The 15,211-nt window shown below is 32.5% G+C and overlaps 1 protein-coding gene across 1 annotated transcript; it reads right to left on the bottom strand.

Annotated features, from left to right (window-relative positions):
* Positions 1 to 602: 602 nt before the first annotated feature.
* LOC132040500 (GDSL esterase/lipase 5-like) lies at positions 603 to 14,072 on the bottom strand. Its single transcript, XM_059431153.1, has 5 exons — positions 13,721 to 14,072; positions 12,886 to 13,010; positions 2,466 to 2,687; positions 1,633 to 1,888; positions 603 to 1,021 (listed from the first exon to the last, which is right to left on the bottom strand). Exons 1-5 carry the CDS (start codon positions 13,992 to 13,994, stop codon positions 798 to 800), a joined length of 1,101 nt encoding a protein of 366 aa, XP_059287136.1. The 5' UTR covers positions 13,995 to 14,072; the 3' UTR covers positions 603 to 797.
* Positions 14,073 to 15,211: the final 1,139 nt, after the last annotated feature.

Raw genomic sequence — 15,211 nt, 5'->3', positions numbered from 1 at the left:
GGTTTGTTGGTTTTCTTTGTACACCCCTATTTAAGAGTGTGCTTGCTATAAAGGAAAATATTTTCTACGAAAACTGTTTTCTTAAAAAATATTTTTTCTGAAAGATGAGTGTTTTTTTTTTGTCCTTGGTATGTAAGTAAAAAAATATTATCCCAAAATATTTGTATATAATTTACTATGACAGGTGGGGATGAGGTGCGGGTAGGAGTGTGGGGGTGATGGAGATGGGGACTATGAGGATGGAGGTAGGGGGTGAGATGTTGGAGGGTGGAGAAGAGACAATCAATGTGCAACGACACTTGTGGAACTTGTTTTTCCTACTCACACTATGAAAGTCATTTTTTTCATTTTTTAGTAACTTGTTTTTCTAGAGAAAAATGTTACTTAAGAAATTTGACCAATGAAAGATGGAAAAATTGAAACTTTCTAAAAAACACACCCTAAGTTATTGACAATATATTTTCAATTGTACCCTCCTGACAACTGGATGGTAGAAAGAAATTGTACTATTGAATATCATAACTGAAACAAGGTCGGTTGAAGCTGCTACAGGATCTTGGAAAGCAAATGAAAAAGAAAAAAAGAAAAAAGGACGAAGAATTAGAAGTGAACCAATTGTATATTAAGACTGCATTTAGACATGAATTAGTTGATACTTTGAATGTAATATTTAAAGTTAAGTTGAGAAACGATATTTGGAAGTTAAAATTTTGCTTCTACTTAAAAATTTATTTTCTATGATAAATTTTGTATACAATCAAATACTATTACATAATATGGAACAACGAGTAACTCTTTCACAAACATTGAAAGAGGGACTTGAAATTAGAAGGCCCATTCCACATTTCAGCTGCCATTTGCTGGTAAATTGTTTCAGTTAGATGATAGGAGTCCCAAAATACATGCATACTTGGGTTTTGACAAAGCTCAAATTCATGTCCCACTGGCCTTTTCCCTCCACAGCTATGTATGCCTCTAAATTTCTCCCTTCCACAACATGCTATTTTCCCTTCCTTGAGCCCTATAACAATTATAACGTTATAGTTTGATTCAAAAATGAATCCAAAATTTAATTTTTATGGGTTGAAAGTTTTGAATTCTTCGAAAGCATGATTTCACTCCATAATATTTATATTAATTTGAGTTAATGGTCAAAAACACACCTGAACTATCATTTTTTCGTGAGTTTCACACCCCAACTACTAGTTGTTTCCTTTTCCTACCTGAACTGTCACCACTATGTATTGAAACACACCTCACATCGTCACCACTATGTATTGAAACACACCTCAACTATAGTTCAGGTAGTTAAAGGAGGCTCATAGTTGAGGTGCGTTTTAATACATAGTGGTGATAGTTCAGGTATGAAAAGGAAAGAATTGATAGTTGGGGCGTGAAACTCGGGATAAGGCGATAAATTCAGGTGTTTTTTTGACATATTGCATACTTTCAGACTTCAGTCAAAGCAGATAAATTAAAAAACAAAAATTATGGAGCTTAGGAATAACAACGGAGCGGACCATTAATACGAAGTAGAAGATATATGACAAGATAAGGGATGAAGGATATTTGATCAATTACTCACATTAATCATGCATATCAATCAAGAAATGATTTAAAAATAGTGCATACCGTATTTGGAGGGATGATTTATCCTCTCTCTTAAACTACTGTTGAAGTCATAGAGTGAATACTTGAACCCCTTCATTTGTTTCTTCATTTTCAGGAGGATATTGTACAACTCAACATTATGTAACTTGGCCAAGGCTGAAGCTTTCTCCAAACACCCATTTTTGCTAGATGAATTGAGAATTCTTAAGCCTGGTAGACAACCCAAGTCTCCCAAATTAAGGAACCCAAATTTCCTGCCTCCAATTTTGTATATCTCCTGCAGAAATCATATGTATTTTTTATTATACAATAAAATTTGAAAGAGGAGGAGATTAAGGTGACACAAGGCAGTCTAAGTGGATGAGTTTAGAAGTCACAAAAAAAAAAAAAAACAATTCAATTTTGTAGCTACTCGTCCAAATTTAAACAGATTAAGTCATGACCCTTTTACTGACTTGACGCAATGGGTTGAACTCGAATAACACATTAAAAGTTGGGTCAAAACGGTTAAAATAGTGTAATTTGACTGGTCAAAATTCAACCTAAATTCAAATATAAAAAATTAAATTTGAAGACCGGAGATTAAATAGTAAATTTAGAAGATCTTAAGCTAATAATTTACTTTTTAAAACCATCTTTAATCTTGTCTTTTCAAAATGCAAAAAATGAAAAATGAGGGGGTTGGATCATGTTGGGCGAATTGGTTATAACCCGATTTGACCAATTTTGCTCCAAACAAACTTTGGGCAAGTTGGATTATCATTTATTATATTGATCCACTTTAACTCGCATAAATTCGACCTAACCTGCTCATGTATGACCTTTAGATGAATACTTGTTGCATGTTAACTTACTTTAACGATGGTTGTCAAGTTGCCAACGACCATTTTTTCGTATTGAGGAGAGACTTGAACTGAGGAATTGGTCACAAAGAGACTTAGGTAGTCATTTGTTCCAATGCTAAATATGTAGACTGCATTTGACAAAAGCTTTTGTGATTTTGATTTGCTTAACTTTTTTTTCAACCAAGTCTTCACCTTCTTGAAGTTTTTGAGTTGAGTCTTCATATTGATTACCTGAAGAACAAAAAAATGGTTTACGGTTCGACTCTTTACGATAGTCATCCTCTATAATAATATTTCACTATTATAACCATATTTTGTGCGGAATTGATCTTTCATGCTATGTTATATTATATGTTCTATATAACAACATTTGCTGTATAAGCCAAAACATGAACGTACTTATGAGTTGCTGCAAGAGTTAACCTTAAATTAAAAAAAAAATTATATATCTCATTTGCGAAAGTTAAACTTTTAGAAGAAACAATTTACATAATCCTATATGAAAAACAAAGATTTTTATCAACTTTCACAGCCACACATCAATAAAGTAGTTTCATGCGCTTGATCAAATTAATAAATAAATTCCTCACGTAAAGAAACATAATACAAAACTTAAGTAAATATTCAATTCGTTTCAGTTTATGTGACGTAGTTTGATTCAGCATAAAGTGTAAGAATAAAAGAAGATTTCTGAAATCAGTGATCTTAATTATGCCGTAATAATTATGTTAGCTATAATATTTTTAAAATTTATGATCTTAAATAGATCATTACATTTGTATGGCTATAAAAGCTTTTCATTAGGAGTAAAAGCGAAAAGTAAAAAGTCAAAATTATTTCACATAAATTGGAATTGGGGAATTATTTCATTTTTTCTATTATATATAAACGTGAAGAGACGACCAACACAACAATACAAATTTGTACCACAAGCTATATAAATTGTACAGTTTAACCAACTATTTTTTAATCCCACGTGGACATATGTCATAACACTAAATATTTATCTCTTCTCATGTATACACGTATGCACGTCAATTTTAATTCTCCGACACATTTATTTTCTCCATACACTTATACTTGTTGACTTTTGACTTTTCAAGTTAAATTGTATAGTTTAACCGACTATTTTTTTTATCCCACATGGACATATGTCATAGTACTGAATATTTATCTCTTATCATGTATACATGTATGCACTTCAATTTTAATTCTCCGACATATTTATTTCCTCCGTGCACTAAACTTGTTGACTTTTGACTTTTCAAGTTTTTTAAGAATTAACAAATGAAGTACCATATTCCTTGGCCACATTACTAAACTACTTTTTATCCCACGTGGACATATGTCATAGTACTGAATATTTATTCTCTCCTCATGTATACACATACACACTCTAATTTTAATTCTCTGACACATATTTATTTCCTCCGTGTACTTTTACTTGTTCACTTTTGACTTTTTACGTTCTTTAAAAATTAATAAATGAAGTACTCAACATTACTAAAAATATATGTCCTAATTTGTTGTTCATTTACAAATCCAAGATAAAATTAATTAAATCTTTCCCATCTTACCCTTAGTAATAAATGTTCTTGAAAATAGTCAATTTTGATTAGAATGTATTTATTGGAGAGAGATACGGGTAAGATAGTAAAATATAACTTTTATTTATGATTTCTTAAAGGGCGTGCAAAAGGGAAAGTGACAAGTAATATGGGACAGAGGGAGTATATATTTTACCATAATATTCATATTTATTGTTGTAAGTCTCAATAGTTTTGGAAAATGATTTGAAAATGAGTAATTAATGTGAAGGGTAAAATTAATAATAAGAACAAAAATTTCTCTCTCTTGATATGTTAACATGGACAAGTAAAAGTAAATGGAGGGAGTGACTTTTATCCCCGTTTTCCTTTTTTGTCAGTACTTTAAACGTGAAGAAAGGACGGACAATAGCAAAAGGCAAATTTATATCAAATGTTATATAAATTGTACACTTTAACCAACTACTTTTTTATCCCACTTGGACATACGTCATAGTACTGAGTATTTATTCTCTTCTCATGTATACAAGTATGCACTTCAATTTTAATTCTCGTACACATATTTATTCCCTCCGTGCACTTTCACTTGTCCACTTTTGACTTTTCACGTTCGTTAAGAATTAATAAATGAAGTATATATTTTATCATAATATCCATATTTATTGATGTATAGTCTCAAAAGCCTCAAAAAATGATTTGAAAATGAGTAATTAATGTGAAAGGTAAATAAGAAGAAAATTTTCTTTCTCTTGATATATTAACGTGGACAAGTAAAAGTGAAGGGAGGGAGTGACTTTTATCCCCGTTTTCCTTCTTTGTCAATACTTTACTTATTTTACTCTCCTTTGCATTTTCTGATTATTGTTTCTTTACATTTATAAAATGTATTACTTTATATTTTCATTTCGGAATTAAAATTTGGTGATTTACGATATAACATATCTCTTTCTAATTTTGATTTCTTTGTAATAATTCTTTTTATCTATAATTGTTAATATAAAAAATTATAATATATTTTTAATTAATTTAAGAAAAATATTTTATTAGTTTTGCTATTAAAAAATCCAATATATACAACAAATAGAAATATTAAAGATATTGAAGAATTTAAAATAAAAAAATCTAGAATCAAAATATTAATTTTCCCTCATATTCTTACTAATTTTCACATGGATGAACAATTTTCATTGTCATGACGATGAGAAAAAGGTCCGACTATCTCAAAGACTTAATTCCATCCTATGTTTTTAATTCTATTTTTTAATTATAACTAAAGTCATGGTACATAAAATATACTAAGAAAGGTCCGTATATGCCCGCGGACTATGCGAAATTGCACGTCGTTTAAAGGTCAATCCGCTCACGCCCCTAACGTTACGTTTTGCGTCACCCATGCCCTTGAGTTAACGGAAATCGGACAAAAATATTGGAGGGCAAATTTGTGCAGTTCCGCATAGTATAGGGTCATATTTGATCCACTGAAATTCTTAAATATTATGGCACAATCAACAATATGGCACAAAATATCACTGCATTCCAAAACGTAAAAAATATTTGCAATTACAATTCATGCATCCACTATTACATTACATCTCAATTATACATATATCTAAAAGATCAAATGCAATTACAACGGTTTTTTAAAGATTATTTTCACAAACAAGAGCACCATTTTACCTTTTCAAAAGATTTGTTTTACTAATGATAATATCTTTGTTTTGTCAATTTGTTGATGACCTGGATAATTCTTTCTAGATATTTTTCGTCTTCCCAGTCCCAATATCTACGCGACAATGCATGCAACAACTTCTTATTGTACCAATAGTTCTTAGATTTTTTTTTGTAGTGCACTTTTTGCTAGCCAATGATTTTTTGGTACTGCATTTTGAAACTCCACACTTACCATACAACCCACAATTTGCTATCTTATTTTTTCACTTGTTTATGAAATGTCGGAAGCTTCGAGTTCTTCAAATAGTTGTGGAAGGGTTCGTCACTCCATCTCACATCATGGACTCCAAATAATTTTACTAAATTTATGTTATGCGTGGAATTCACGAAAGGGTCAGACCACATTAAATTTTATGTAAGACCATATAAATCCCTAAAATGTAATATTCTCTCTATTATTGCTATTAAAATTTCAGCACTGCAGGAGACGTTTTTTCAGGTGTCATAAGTCTAATGTAAATTATCTCTTTTTCATTGTGATTTTTTTGTGGCAGATCTGTAATGAATTTTTTTTATGTTTATGTTTTGTGCGGTAGTTGTTGCATGCATTATCGTATAGATATTGGGAATGGGAAGACAAAAAATATCTAGAAAGAACTATCGAGGTCATCAACTAATTGGAAAAAGAAGAATATATTATCATTAGTAAAACAATTTTTTTGAAAAGGTAAAATGGTGCTCTTGTTTGTGAAAATAATTTTTAAAAGATGGTTGTAATTTGCATTTGATCTTTTGGTTGTATAATTTAGATGTAATGTAATGATGGATGCATGAATTGTAATTGCAAATGTTTTTTATGTTTTGGAATGCAGTGATATTTTGTGCCATATTGTTATTTTTGTGCCATAATATTTAGGAATTTCATGGATCAAATATGATCCTATACTATATACTTGAATCGCACAAATTTGCCCTTCAATATTTTTGTCGTTTCGTTAACTCAAGGCATGGGTGGCCAAAAAACGTAACGTTAGGGGCATGGGCGAACTGACCTTTAAACGACGGGCAAATGCGTGCAATTTCGCATAGTCCGCGGGCATATATGGATCTTTTCCGTAAAATATATTTTGTATATGTTGCTATATATAATAACAATTAGAATGTTTTTAAAAATTATTTTTAAAATACAAATCTTAAAGATTAGCTAATTGAAGTGAATAGATATGTTCGGCCCGTGCATCGCACGGGCGTGTATTGCTAGTATTAATTAGAAAGTTCACACGATTCAAAGGAAAATTCGTTCCTTTCACTGAGTAGGGCCCCAATTTGTGATTTTTGTTTGTTGACTAAGGTTCTGGACCACCTACGTACAATTGTTGAGGGGACGTATCAGTATGTTAGTACAAATAAAACAGCAGTTTCTTTGTTTTTGGGCCTTGCCTTTAGCAACTTGACACAATGTACAAAGCGGTCACTGGTCGAAGGGACCCTAATTATCACTTTGTAACATGCAACCCGTGGTAAAAGTTTATTCGAATCTGGCGTTGACATCAAATTAATATCATTTGGTTATTGATTAAAAAGTGAGTTATCTATGTATTAAAATCAACATAGCTACTACCACATTTGATAGTATTTTAGTTGTTATATAACATTCATTAAAATACGTATGGTGTTTGGTAACCAATTTATAATCCTGCATAATTAACATATGTATTAAGCTATAGCGAATCCATGTATTATATATGAAGGGTAGAATATAGAATAAGTAATACATGAATGATTAATACCGTCATACCTCTTTATAACAATATCCGTATATAACACCTCTCTATAACAATAAACTTTTTTCGGAACCTTATTTTTAGGTTATATTTTACTTTTCTATAACAACATTGTACTTATAACAACAACAACCAATTTTATAACAGTACGGTCTTTGTAATTTTACCCCAATATAACAACTATCTTCTTTTTTTTGGTAATATAATATTTAATTATATTTATAAAAATAGAATATGTATGATTAACAATTACAAGTGTAGAGATTTTGACCAAATATTTTAAAACTTTAATAGACTATTTATGACAAAGAATATTATATGATTATATATTTCCATCATTAAAAGATTTCCCTTTGTTATAAAAGTGTGATTAAGCTTAGGATATGGCAATTAAAAATGAAAAATTAGATGGTATACATCTTTTTTGCCTATAACAGCGAAATATTATTTAAAAGGTCAAATTTACCCTCCTAGTATGGTTTATAGTTTAAATTTGCCCTCCGTCAAAGTTTGGGATCAAATTTACATACTATTAGGATCGCGATATATTTGCCTTATATGGATGGAAGTGTGACTTGACTCCACAACACAAAAAAATTAAGCGCGTCGATCACGTGACTCAACCCAATTATTTTAACCCGTAACAGTTTGAAAACACATTAGTTAATGATTAAAATCAGGCAAGCCAATAGTATGATGCAAAATTCTATTAGTCCCATAATCATTGGTATTAGGACCACCAACAATACAAATAACAGGCATATTCTCACTGTATGCACCAGCAATAGCATTAAGCACACTTAATCCCCCTACAGTAACACCACACACGCTCCAACCGCTTTCGTACGTTCGCACCCATTAGCTGTATACCCAACATTCAGCTCGTTACAACCGCCGATCAAATTCAGCTCCAGCTCGGCTATTAAATGATCCAATAAAGTCAAGTTGAAGTCACCAGGAACTAAAAACACGTCGTTTACGCCTATTTGTACTAGACGCTGAGCCAAATGCCGACCCAATGTTTCAACTGTTGGGTTTAATTGATAGTTGAATGGGAAATGGAGGGAAAGAAGTGGAGGGAAAAATGAGTTGTTCCCTCTTGCTTTATGAAATAAGCATTTGTCCCTCATAGGTGGTGGAAAGAAAAGTTCTCTCTTAAAAGTAGAAGACTCCTTCGATGTTGCTAAAGGGTCAAAGAAGGGTCTCCCCTCACTGTTGCCGTCGTCGTCTAAGCTGGTGAACAATTACGACCTTTTCCCCAAACAGGCTATATATTTTACGATCCTCAGAATTTTTACTTACGAAATTTTCTGATATTCTTCTTCTTTCTTCTCTGCACTTCTTAAAACTTTCGTGTGATATACTGCATTCGAGTGGTTCGTAGTCATCAGAATTTGCTGTATCACTATTTTGATGAGTAAATCGTTCTATCCTGGGAGGAAAGATTTCAATACCTCGGGTACATTAAGGGGAATAATTTCCCTTGGGGCCTTCATGTCGAATTGATGCTCGATTTCATTTTTCCATACAATTTAACATACTGTTCATAGTATTTTCCAGTTTCTATTTTTCCCGTTACTGTTTCAAAGTATTTGTTGCAATACAGATTTAATAACACCAACTCCACATGGTGAGCTTGCTGGAACTGGAGCTGAATGAGCTGTGGAGCCAATTACATTGTTACCCTCCATTTCTGAATCTTTTTCAAGAAAATTGATTTGTGATTGTGGGTTTTGAAGATGATAAAGTGTTTATATATAGTTGCTTGTTAATTGTTATAGTGTGGGTGATTGTTTTGAAGACAGCGGACAAGAAAAAATTGCTACTGTACACTATACAGTGTACACTACAAGAAAAGAATAGTATAATAAGGTTTTTTTCGGAGAATGATTGATGGATTATTCAAATGATTTTCTTTTTGGGGTTGGGATACGTGGATCTAGCATTAATAATTTTTTTGTGTTGTGGAGTCAAGTCGCTGCATCATATAAGGGCAAATATGTCAAGTATCACAATGGAGAGGACAAATTTGATCTAGCTTTAACGGAGGCGACAAATTTGATCCAAACTTTGATGGAGGGCAAATTAACTATAAATTATACTTGAAGGGTAAATTTGATCCTTTGCCCTTATTTAAATGTCAATATTGTTATAGGTGTATAACATCAATTCGCTATGACGGCCAAAAAGTTTCGGACCCAACGGTGCTGTTATAGAGAGGTTCGACTGTACTTGAATAAATAAAACATGCATAACTACTAGTCCATGCATTACTAATATCTGCATAACTCTAACCACCAATCAAAAGACCCTTGAGTGTTATATGTGTTGGAATATTACATAATTATTATTTAACTATGATTAATCGATGTATTCTTTACTACATGAAATCACTTAATTAAAATAAATTACATTAATTTTGTGTAAACATTTGATACAGATAAATATCACGTGGTCTCTCTCATCCTGAAGCGGAAATGAACCTAACTTAAAGTAGCTAATGGAACATATAACGGCTTTGAGAATCCGCCTAACTCATACTACTGTAATATATTAATTCACCTTACTAATTATAGCAACATCGACTTTAGAGATTTTCCTAATAAATAACCTGCAACATAGTTTATTTCAGAATGTCGGAACTAGGCAATACAGGGTTGAATCACTGACTAGGATAAACATAGTATACCACATTATATCATACGCATATGCAGTGAGGATATTTTTTTTTTACTTCATTTTATATGATATGTAATATTTAATTAGACACGAAACTTAAGAAGGAATAATTTGGATAATATCCACTACTTGAAATCAGTTTTTTTCCACGGAATTTTTCGATGTCATCTGTATTTCGGCAGATATTTACCAAGAACTTATAGACTGAAAAGTAGAATTTCATTCTGAGTAAAATTTAATGTTTTGAGTCATAAGAATAGGAAAATTTTGAAGGAAGTGCTTCCCCTTTTAATAGGTCATACACGATACGAATTTGTCGAGACATGCAGAGGAGTTAATAATAGGCTGAAAGTTTGGAGATAGGCCGTAAAGTCTAAAGGTTTCAGGTTAAAACGAGGACTAAAACAGAGAATCTGGAGCGCAAGTTTAGTGACGTAACACATGAGACGGAGGTGGAAGTGAAGATCGATGCACAAGTCATACCAAGAGAGAAAATTTCAAGTAACTTGGGTCCATAATCTAAGGATACGGGGAGATTGATGATGATATCGCATGTCGTATTGGAGCGGGGTAGGAGAAATGAAGACTCGTATTCGGGGTACTGTGCGATAAAAATGTATTGCCAAGGCTTAAAGGTAAGTTCTACAAAGTGATGGCTAGATTAGTATGGGGCAGAGCGCTAGCCAGTCTAGAAGGCACACGTTCAGAAATTGAATGTAGCGAAGATCAGCATGCTCAGATAGACATGTGGGAATATCAGGAGAGATATGATCAGGGACGAAGTTATATGGGGCAAGACCTCTGTGGCAGACAAGATGTGGGAAGCGAGACTGAGATGGTTTAGGCATGTAAGGAGGAGGTGTGCGGATGCACCAGTATGGAGGTGTAAGATGTTGGTTGTAGTAGCAGTTGAGAGAGGTAAAGGTAAGCAGAAGAAGAAGAAGACGACATGACACTAATTCAGATTACTGAGGACATGACCCTAGATAGAAAGGTATAGAGTCGAGGATTAGGTTAATAGGTAGCCGAGTGTTGTCGCACTTTATATGGGAGGGGAAGGGGGAGGGGGAAAGGGGGGGGGGGGTGGGGCTCCTCTCCTTTTCTCGTTTTTAGTAGTATTATTTCGTAATCGCGTAGTTGTTAATTATTCTACGATGTGTATTACTATTTGTGACTTCATTTGCTTTGTCTATAGCTATTTTGCTATCATATTATTCTTGCAACCCTGCTTCAAAAGCTTTTCTTTTAAGACGAGGGTCTATCGAAAATAGTCTCTCTACCTTACAAAGATATGCGTACATTCTACCTTACTCAAACCTTCACTTGTAAAATTATACTGGATATGTTGTTATTGTTATTATTTGTTATTGTAGTTTCAAAATAGATACTGCATACCAAATGGGAAACTAAAAAACGAAAAAGAAAAACAGCATTCAACCCAACTTGGAGCAATAGAAAAAGCACACCGATCAATGATCATCTTATGACTTCATTAATTAGGGGTTGTATTTGAACTACGTAGCTGTCCTCCAGCCATTAAATTACAAAATGCTCTAGCTAGCATAGTGGGGACTACTGCTTTTCACTTCCAAGTCCTATCAATTCTGAACAATATGGACGCTTTTGCTGAATACTGATAATTCAAGAATGTACTAGTATATGAACTTACCCATATTTAGTGGTACGAACGATCAGGATAGACAGCTAGCAGGTAGTCAATACTTTCTGTCTCTCTTCATCATTTGCAATTGCGTTTTTTTTTACTTTGGTCACTTTTACTATTTTTACTGTCAGTACTTTCTCTCTTTCTTCGTATTTTCATTATAGCTTTTGACTAGTGCATTTCTTTGAACTTGTTCTGACAATGTTTTTTTTGAGCTGATGGTCTTTCGGAAACAATCCCTCTATTCCATAAAAGTAAGGGTAAGGTCTGCGTACACCCGTGCTCCTCATATTTCACTTATGAAAATATACCGGGTATGTTATTGTTATACTTGATGCTACGAGCCTGCCATCAGTTAGAATACTTCAATGCAATTTGTGAGTCAAAGTTACTCCTAAGTTATTTTTGAAAAAGTCTAAAAGTTTCTCTTACTTTTATGGTTACAAAATCAGTAATCCTGTGAGTATGGCGATAGCTCATGCATAGCTGTCACAATTAGATTTGATTCTTACCTAATATTGCTAGCTCCCTCAGTTCATACTAAGTCAACAAATTACTTTGTGCTCCAATTTATGTCAAAGTTTGAACAGTCAATGAAAAATAAAGAATATTTATGTATGCTACTATAAGTTTTCTGAAACTTGTTATCGTATACTTCATAGTATGGTTATAAAATTTCTCATTTAAAATAAAATGAAAAGTTTAAGTTAATTTGATTCCAAATTTAAAAATCTAATCCTATCACTGTTTCTTAAACTAACTAAAAAGGAAATTTTGTAAAAACTCATATGGCCAACAACAACATATATACCCAGTGAAATCCCACAAAGTGAGTCTGGAGAGGATAGAGTGTACGCGCCTTACCCCTATCTTGAGAGGTAGCGAGGCTATTTTCGGTAGACCTTCGGTACAAGGACAAACAATTCGAATTCAAAGAAGTACGGAAAAAAAATAACGAAAGCGAGCAAACTATGCAAAATACTATAAAAGCATGATATGGCAGACCGAGAAAACATGAGCCGTAACTATCACAAATTAATAAGATAAACGAAGTACAAAAAACAGCAAATAATTGAATGACATACCGATCCCTCAAATGTCTGGACAAGAGCTCCTGCCCCAGCCGAGGCAAAATTAGCACCTTTATAATAGCTGTGTTGACTCCCCAGCTGCAGAAAGGGTGGCAGCAATGGCAGTTTTGCATATTCAGCTGTCACAGAATAAAGACAATAAAAAAGACAATACATGTACAGTACAGTGTTTTGTCATATTATAGTCTAGGTTGGCTAGGAGCGAAAAGACCAAAAAAAAAAAAAAATCAAGCGCGGTGGTAGAGCCAGAAATCTTAATAAGAAGATTCAAAATATGTACAAATATCACATCTAGGACTCAAACTTATGATCTAAAGCAATTTTTGAACTATCTTTTATTTAAAGATTTCTATATAAAAGTATTCAAAAATTTATATACATGTATAAGAAAATTCTATTATTTAACTTAGATACTTGTAATTCAAAATGGAGGTGGTTCAATTGAATCCCCTTATTGATCTCAGCTCTTTATGGGTTCTGAATTTCGTCACCAAATTTATAACTCATATTAGTTACGTGGTTTAAAATAAATATTTATGCATATTCCATAAATTTCTTAATTCAAATATAAGATTTAAACAAAAGTTATCAGATTCGTTTGAACTCTTACCTGATACTACTATAACTCTGCCACCAGCAGGGCCATCAGGGCGGAGCTAGGCTTTCGGTTATATTTGTCTTAAGACATTCATTCAATGTATACAAATTATTGATTTAGAATTCAGTAACTTAAAAAGGACTAGAATTTCTTAAACTTTAAATCCCGGCTCCGTCTCTGATTGAGCCATGCAAATTTTATGAAGTAGTAATAGGAGTAGCAAATGCTTACCAATGAAATCTGAAATCAACCGGCCATCGGAAAATCTACCGGTAGGGAACTTAAAGTAAGTTTCTCCATAAGGCCAGAAATTAGCTTGGTCAAGAGTGGTTGTGTTGATGTAATTGTTGTTTCCCACATCAAATAAAGAATCACCAAAGATGAAAAGAGCTGCCTTTCTTTTTGGCTTATGGCATTCCCCAATATGGAAATGGAAGGAGCAACTTAGATATAAAAATATTAGGACTAGGGTGAAAGAAGGGTGTGCACTCAAAGGCTTAGCCATGGCTGACTTTTATTTCTTAGCTCCACAATAATTTGTGAATGTGAAATTTGAACCTCCTTTTCAATGAGGTATGCAAAAGAATATAGGAGTACGTTATATGTAGTAATTATTACTATTATTATTATACATGTGTCATGTGTGAGAATCTTTTAATCATCTTAATTAAGTCGGTCCGAAGTCAATTAAACGTGGAGGATTGCGTAGCTTGACGACCAGAATAATTTTGGCTATAATGAAAAAAAAAATATATATAAGAATGATTAATTTGATTAATTTATGATTTAGATTATATCTAGGCTATTATTGTAAGGAAGTTTCATACATCTCTGTAGTTTAAGTGGTTATAACATATACTCCCTCCGTCCTGATTTAAGTGTTTTACTTTCCTTTTTGGTTTATCTCTAAAAAAGTGTCTCTTTCTATATTTAGTAAGTCGACAATACAAACATCCTACATGACAAGTTTATAACTATAAGATTCAAAGGACATTTTAGTACATTATACACATTCCTAATTTAGAACCACAAGATTCAAAAGTTTCTCTTTATTTCTTAAACTTTATGTCTAGTCAAACTAAAACACTTAAATTAGGATAGAGGGAGTAAAATTTTCACTTGTTTGGGTTAACAAGTCAATGTTCATTAAGAGTTTTTAAAATAAATTGATCTCTAATTTTTTTTTTTTTTTTTTTTTAATTTTAAAAGTTGGTTATAGTCAATGAGTCGTGAGAATGACAACAAATGTTGTTAACCTCATCTTAGTTGTCAGAAATGAGTTATTCACGCGATGAGTTTTTTAAATACCACAATCTTGAACGTTTAATTTAATATTGATCGAACATCCTAATTCATGCCTTCATGGAATAGGAATTCAATACCACGAAAAAAATGTTGGAAAAACCTTGTAACGAATACTAGATACTTGTTTTTTTTTTTTTTTTTTTTTTTTTTGGTACATTAGAAAAATACTAAAAAGAAGTATTAAAATTATAAGCTATATTGCTTAAATCTCAAGAGCAAAAACTCATTCCTTTATCTTCCCATATAAGCAACTCTTCTTTATGGCTATGACCTTTATTTATTTGTCGTAAAGTCTGCACATCTGTTTATCTCTCTTCATTGGATAATATTTTTTGGGTCGGCTTTCAACAAGTATCTATAATCTTCGATATTGGCCCTAAGAGAATGAAACTGTATGTCGTCCCAACAATTTCCCTT

The sequence above is a fragment of the Lycium ferocissimum genome, chromosome 12 (genome assembly GCF_029784015.1).
Source record: "Lycium ferocissimum isolate CSIRO_LF1 chromosome 12, AGI_CSIRO_Lferr_CH_V1, whole genome shotgun sequence".
NCBI classification, from domain to species: Eukaryota; Viridiplantae; Streptophyta; class Magnoliopsida; order Solanales; family Solanaceae; genus Lycium; species Lycium ferocissimum.
The sequence above is the reverse complement of the archived record's forward strand: the minus strand, read 5'-3'. Positions and strand labels throughout refer to the sequence as shown.

What these genes read in the sequence shown, in the direction of transcription:
- LOC132040500 (XM_059431153.1), bottom strand. Translation starts at nt 13,994, where the DNA reads ATGGCTAAGCCTTTGAGTGCACACCCTTCTTTCACCCTAGTCCTAATA. An exon ending in TCCAGACATTTGAGGGATCG is followed by an intron (nt 2,688 to 12,885) that starts GTATGTCATTCA and finishes TTTGTTCTTCAG; the next exon opens with GTAATCAATATGAAGACTCA. An exon ending in AAATCATCCCTCCAAATACG is followed by an intron (nt 1,022 to 1,632) that starts GTATGCACTATT and finishes TAATTGTTATAG; the next exon opens with GGCTCAAGGAAGGGAAAATA.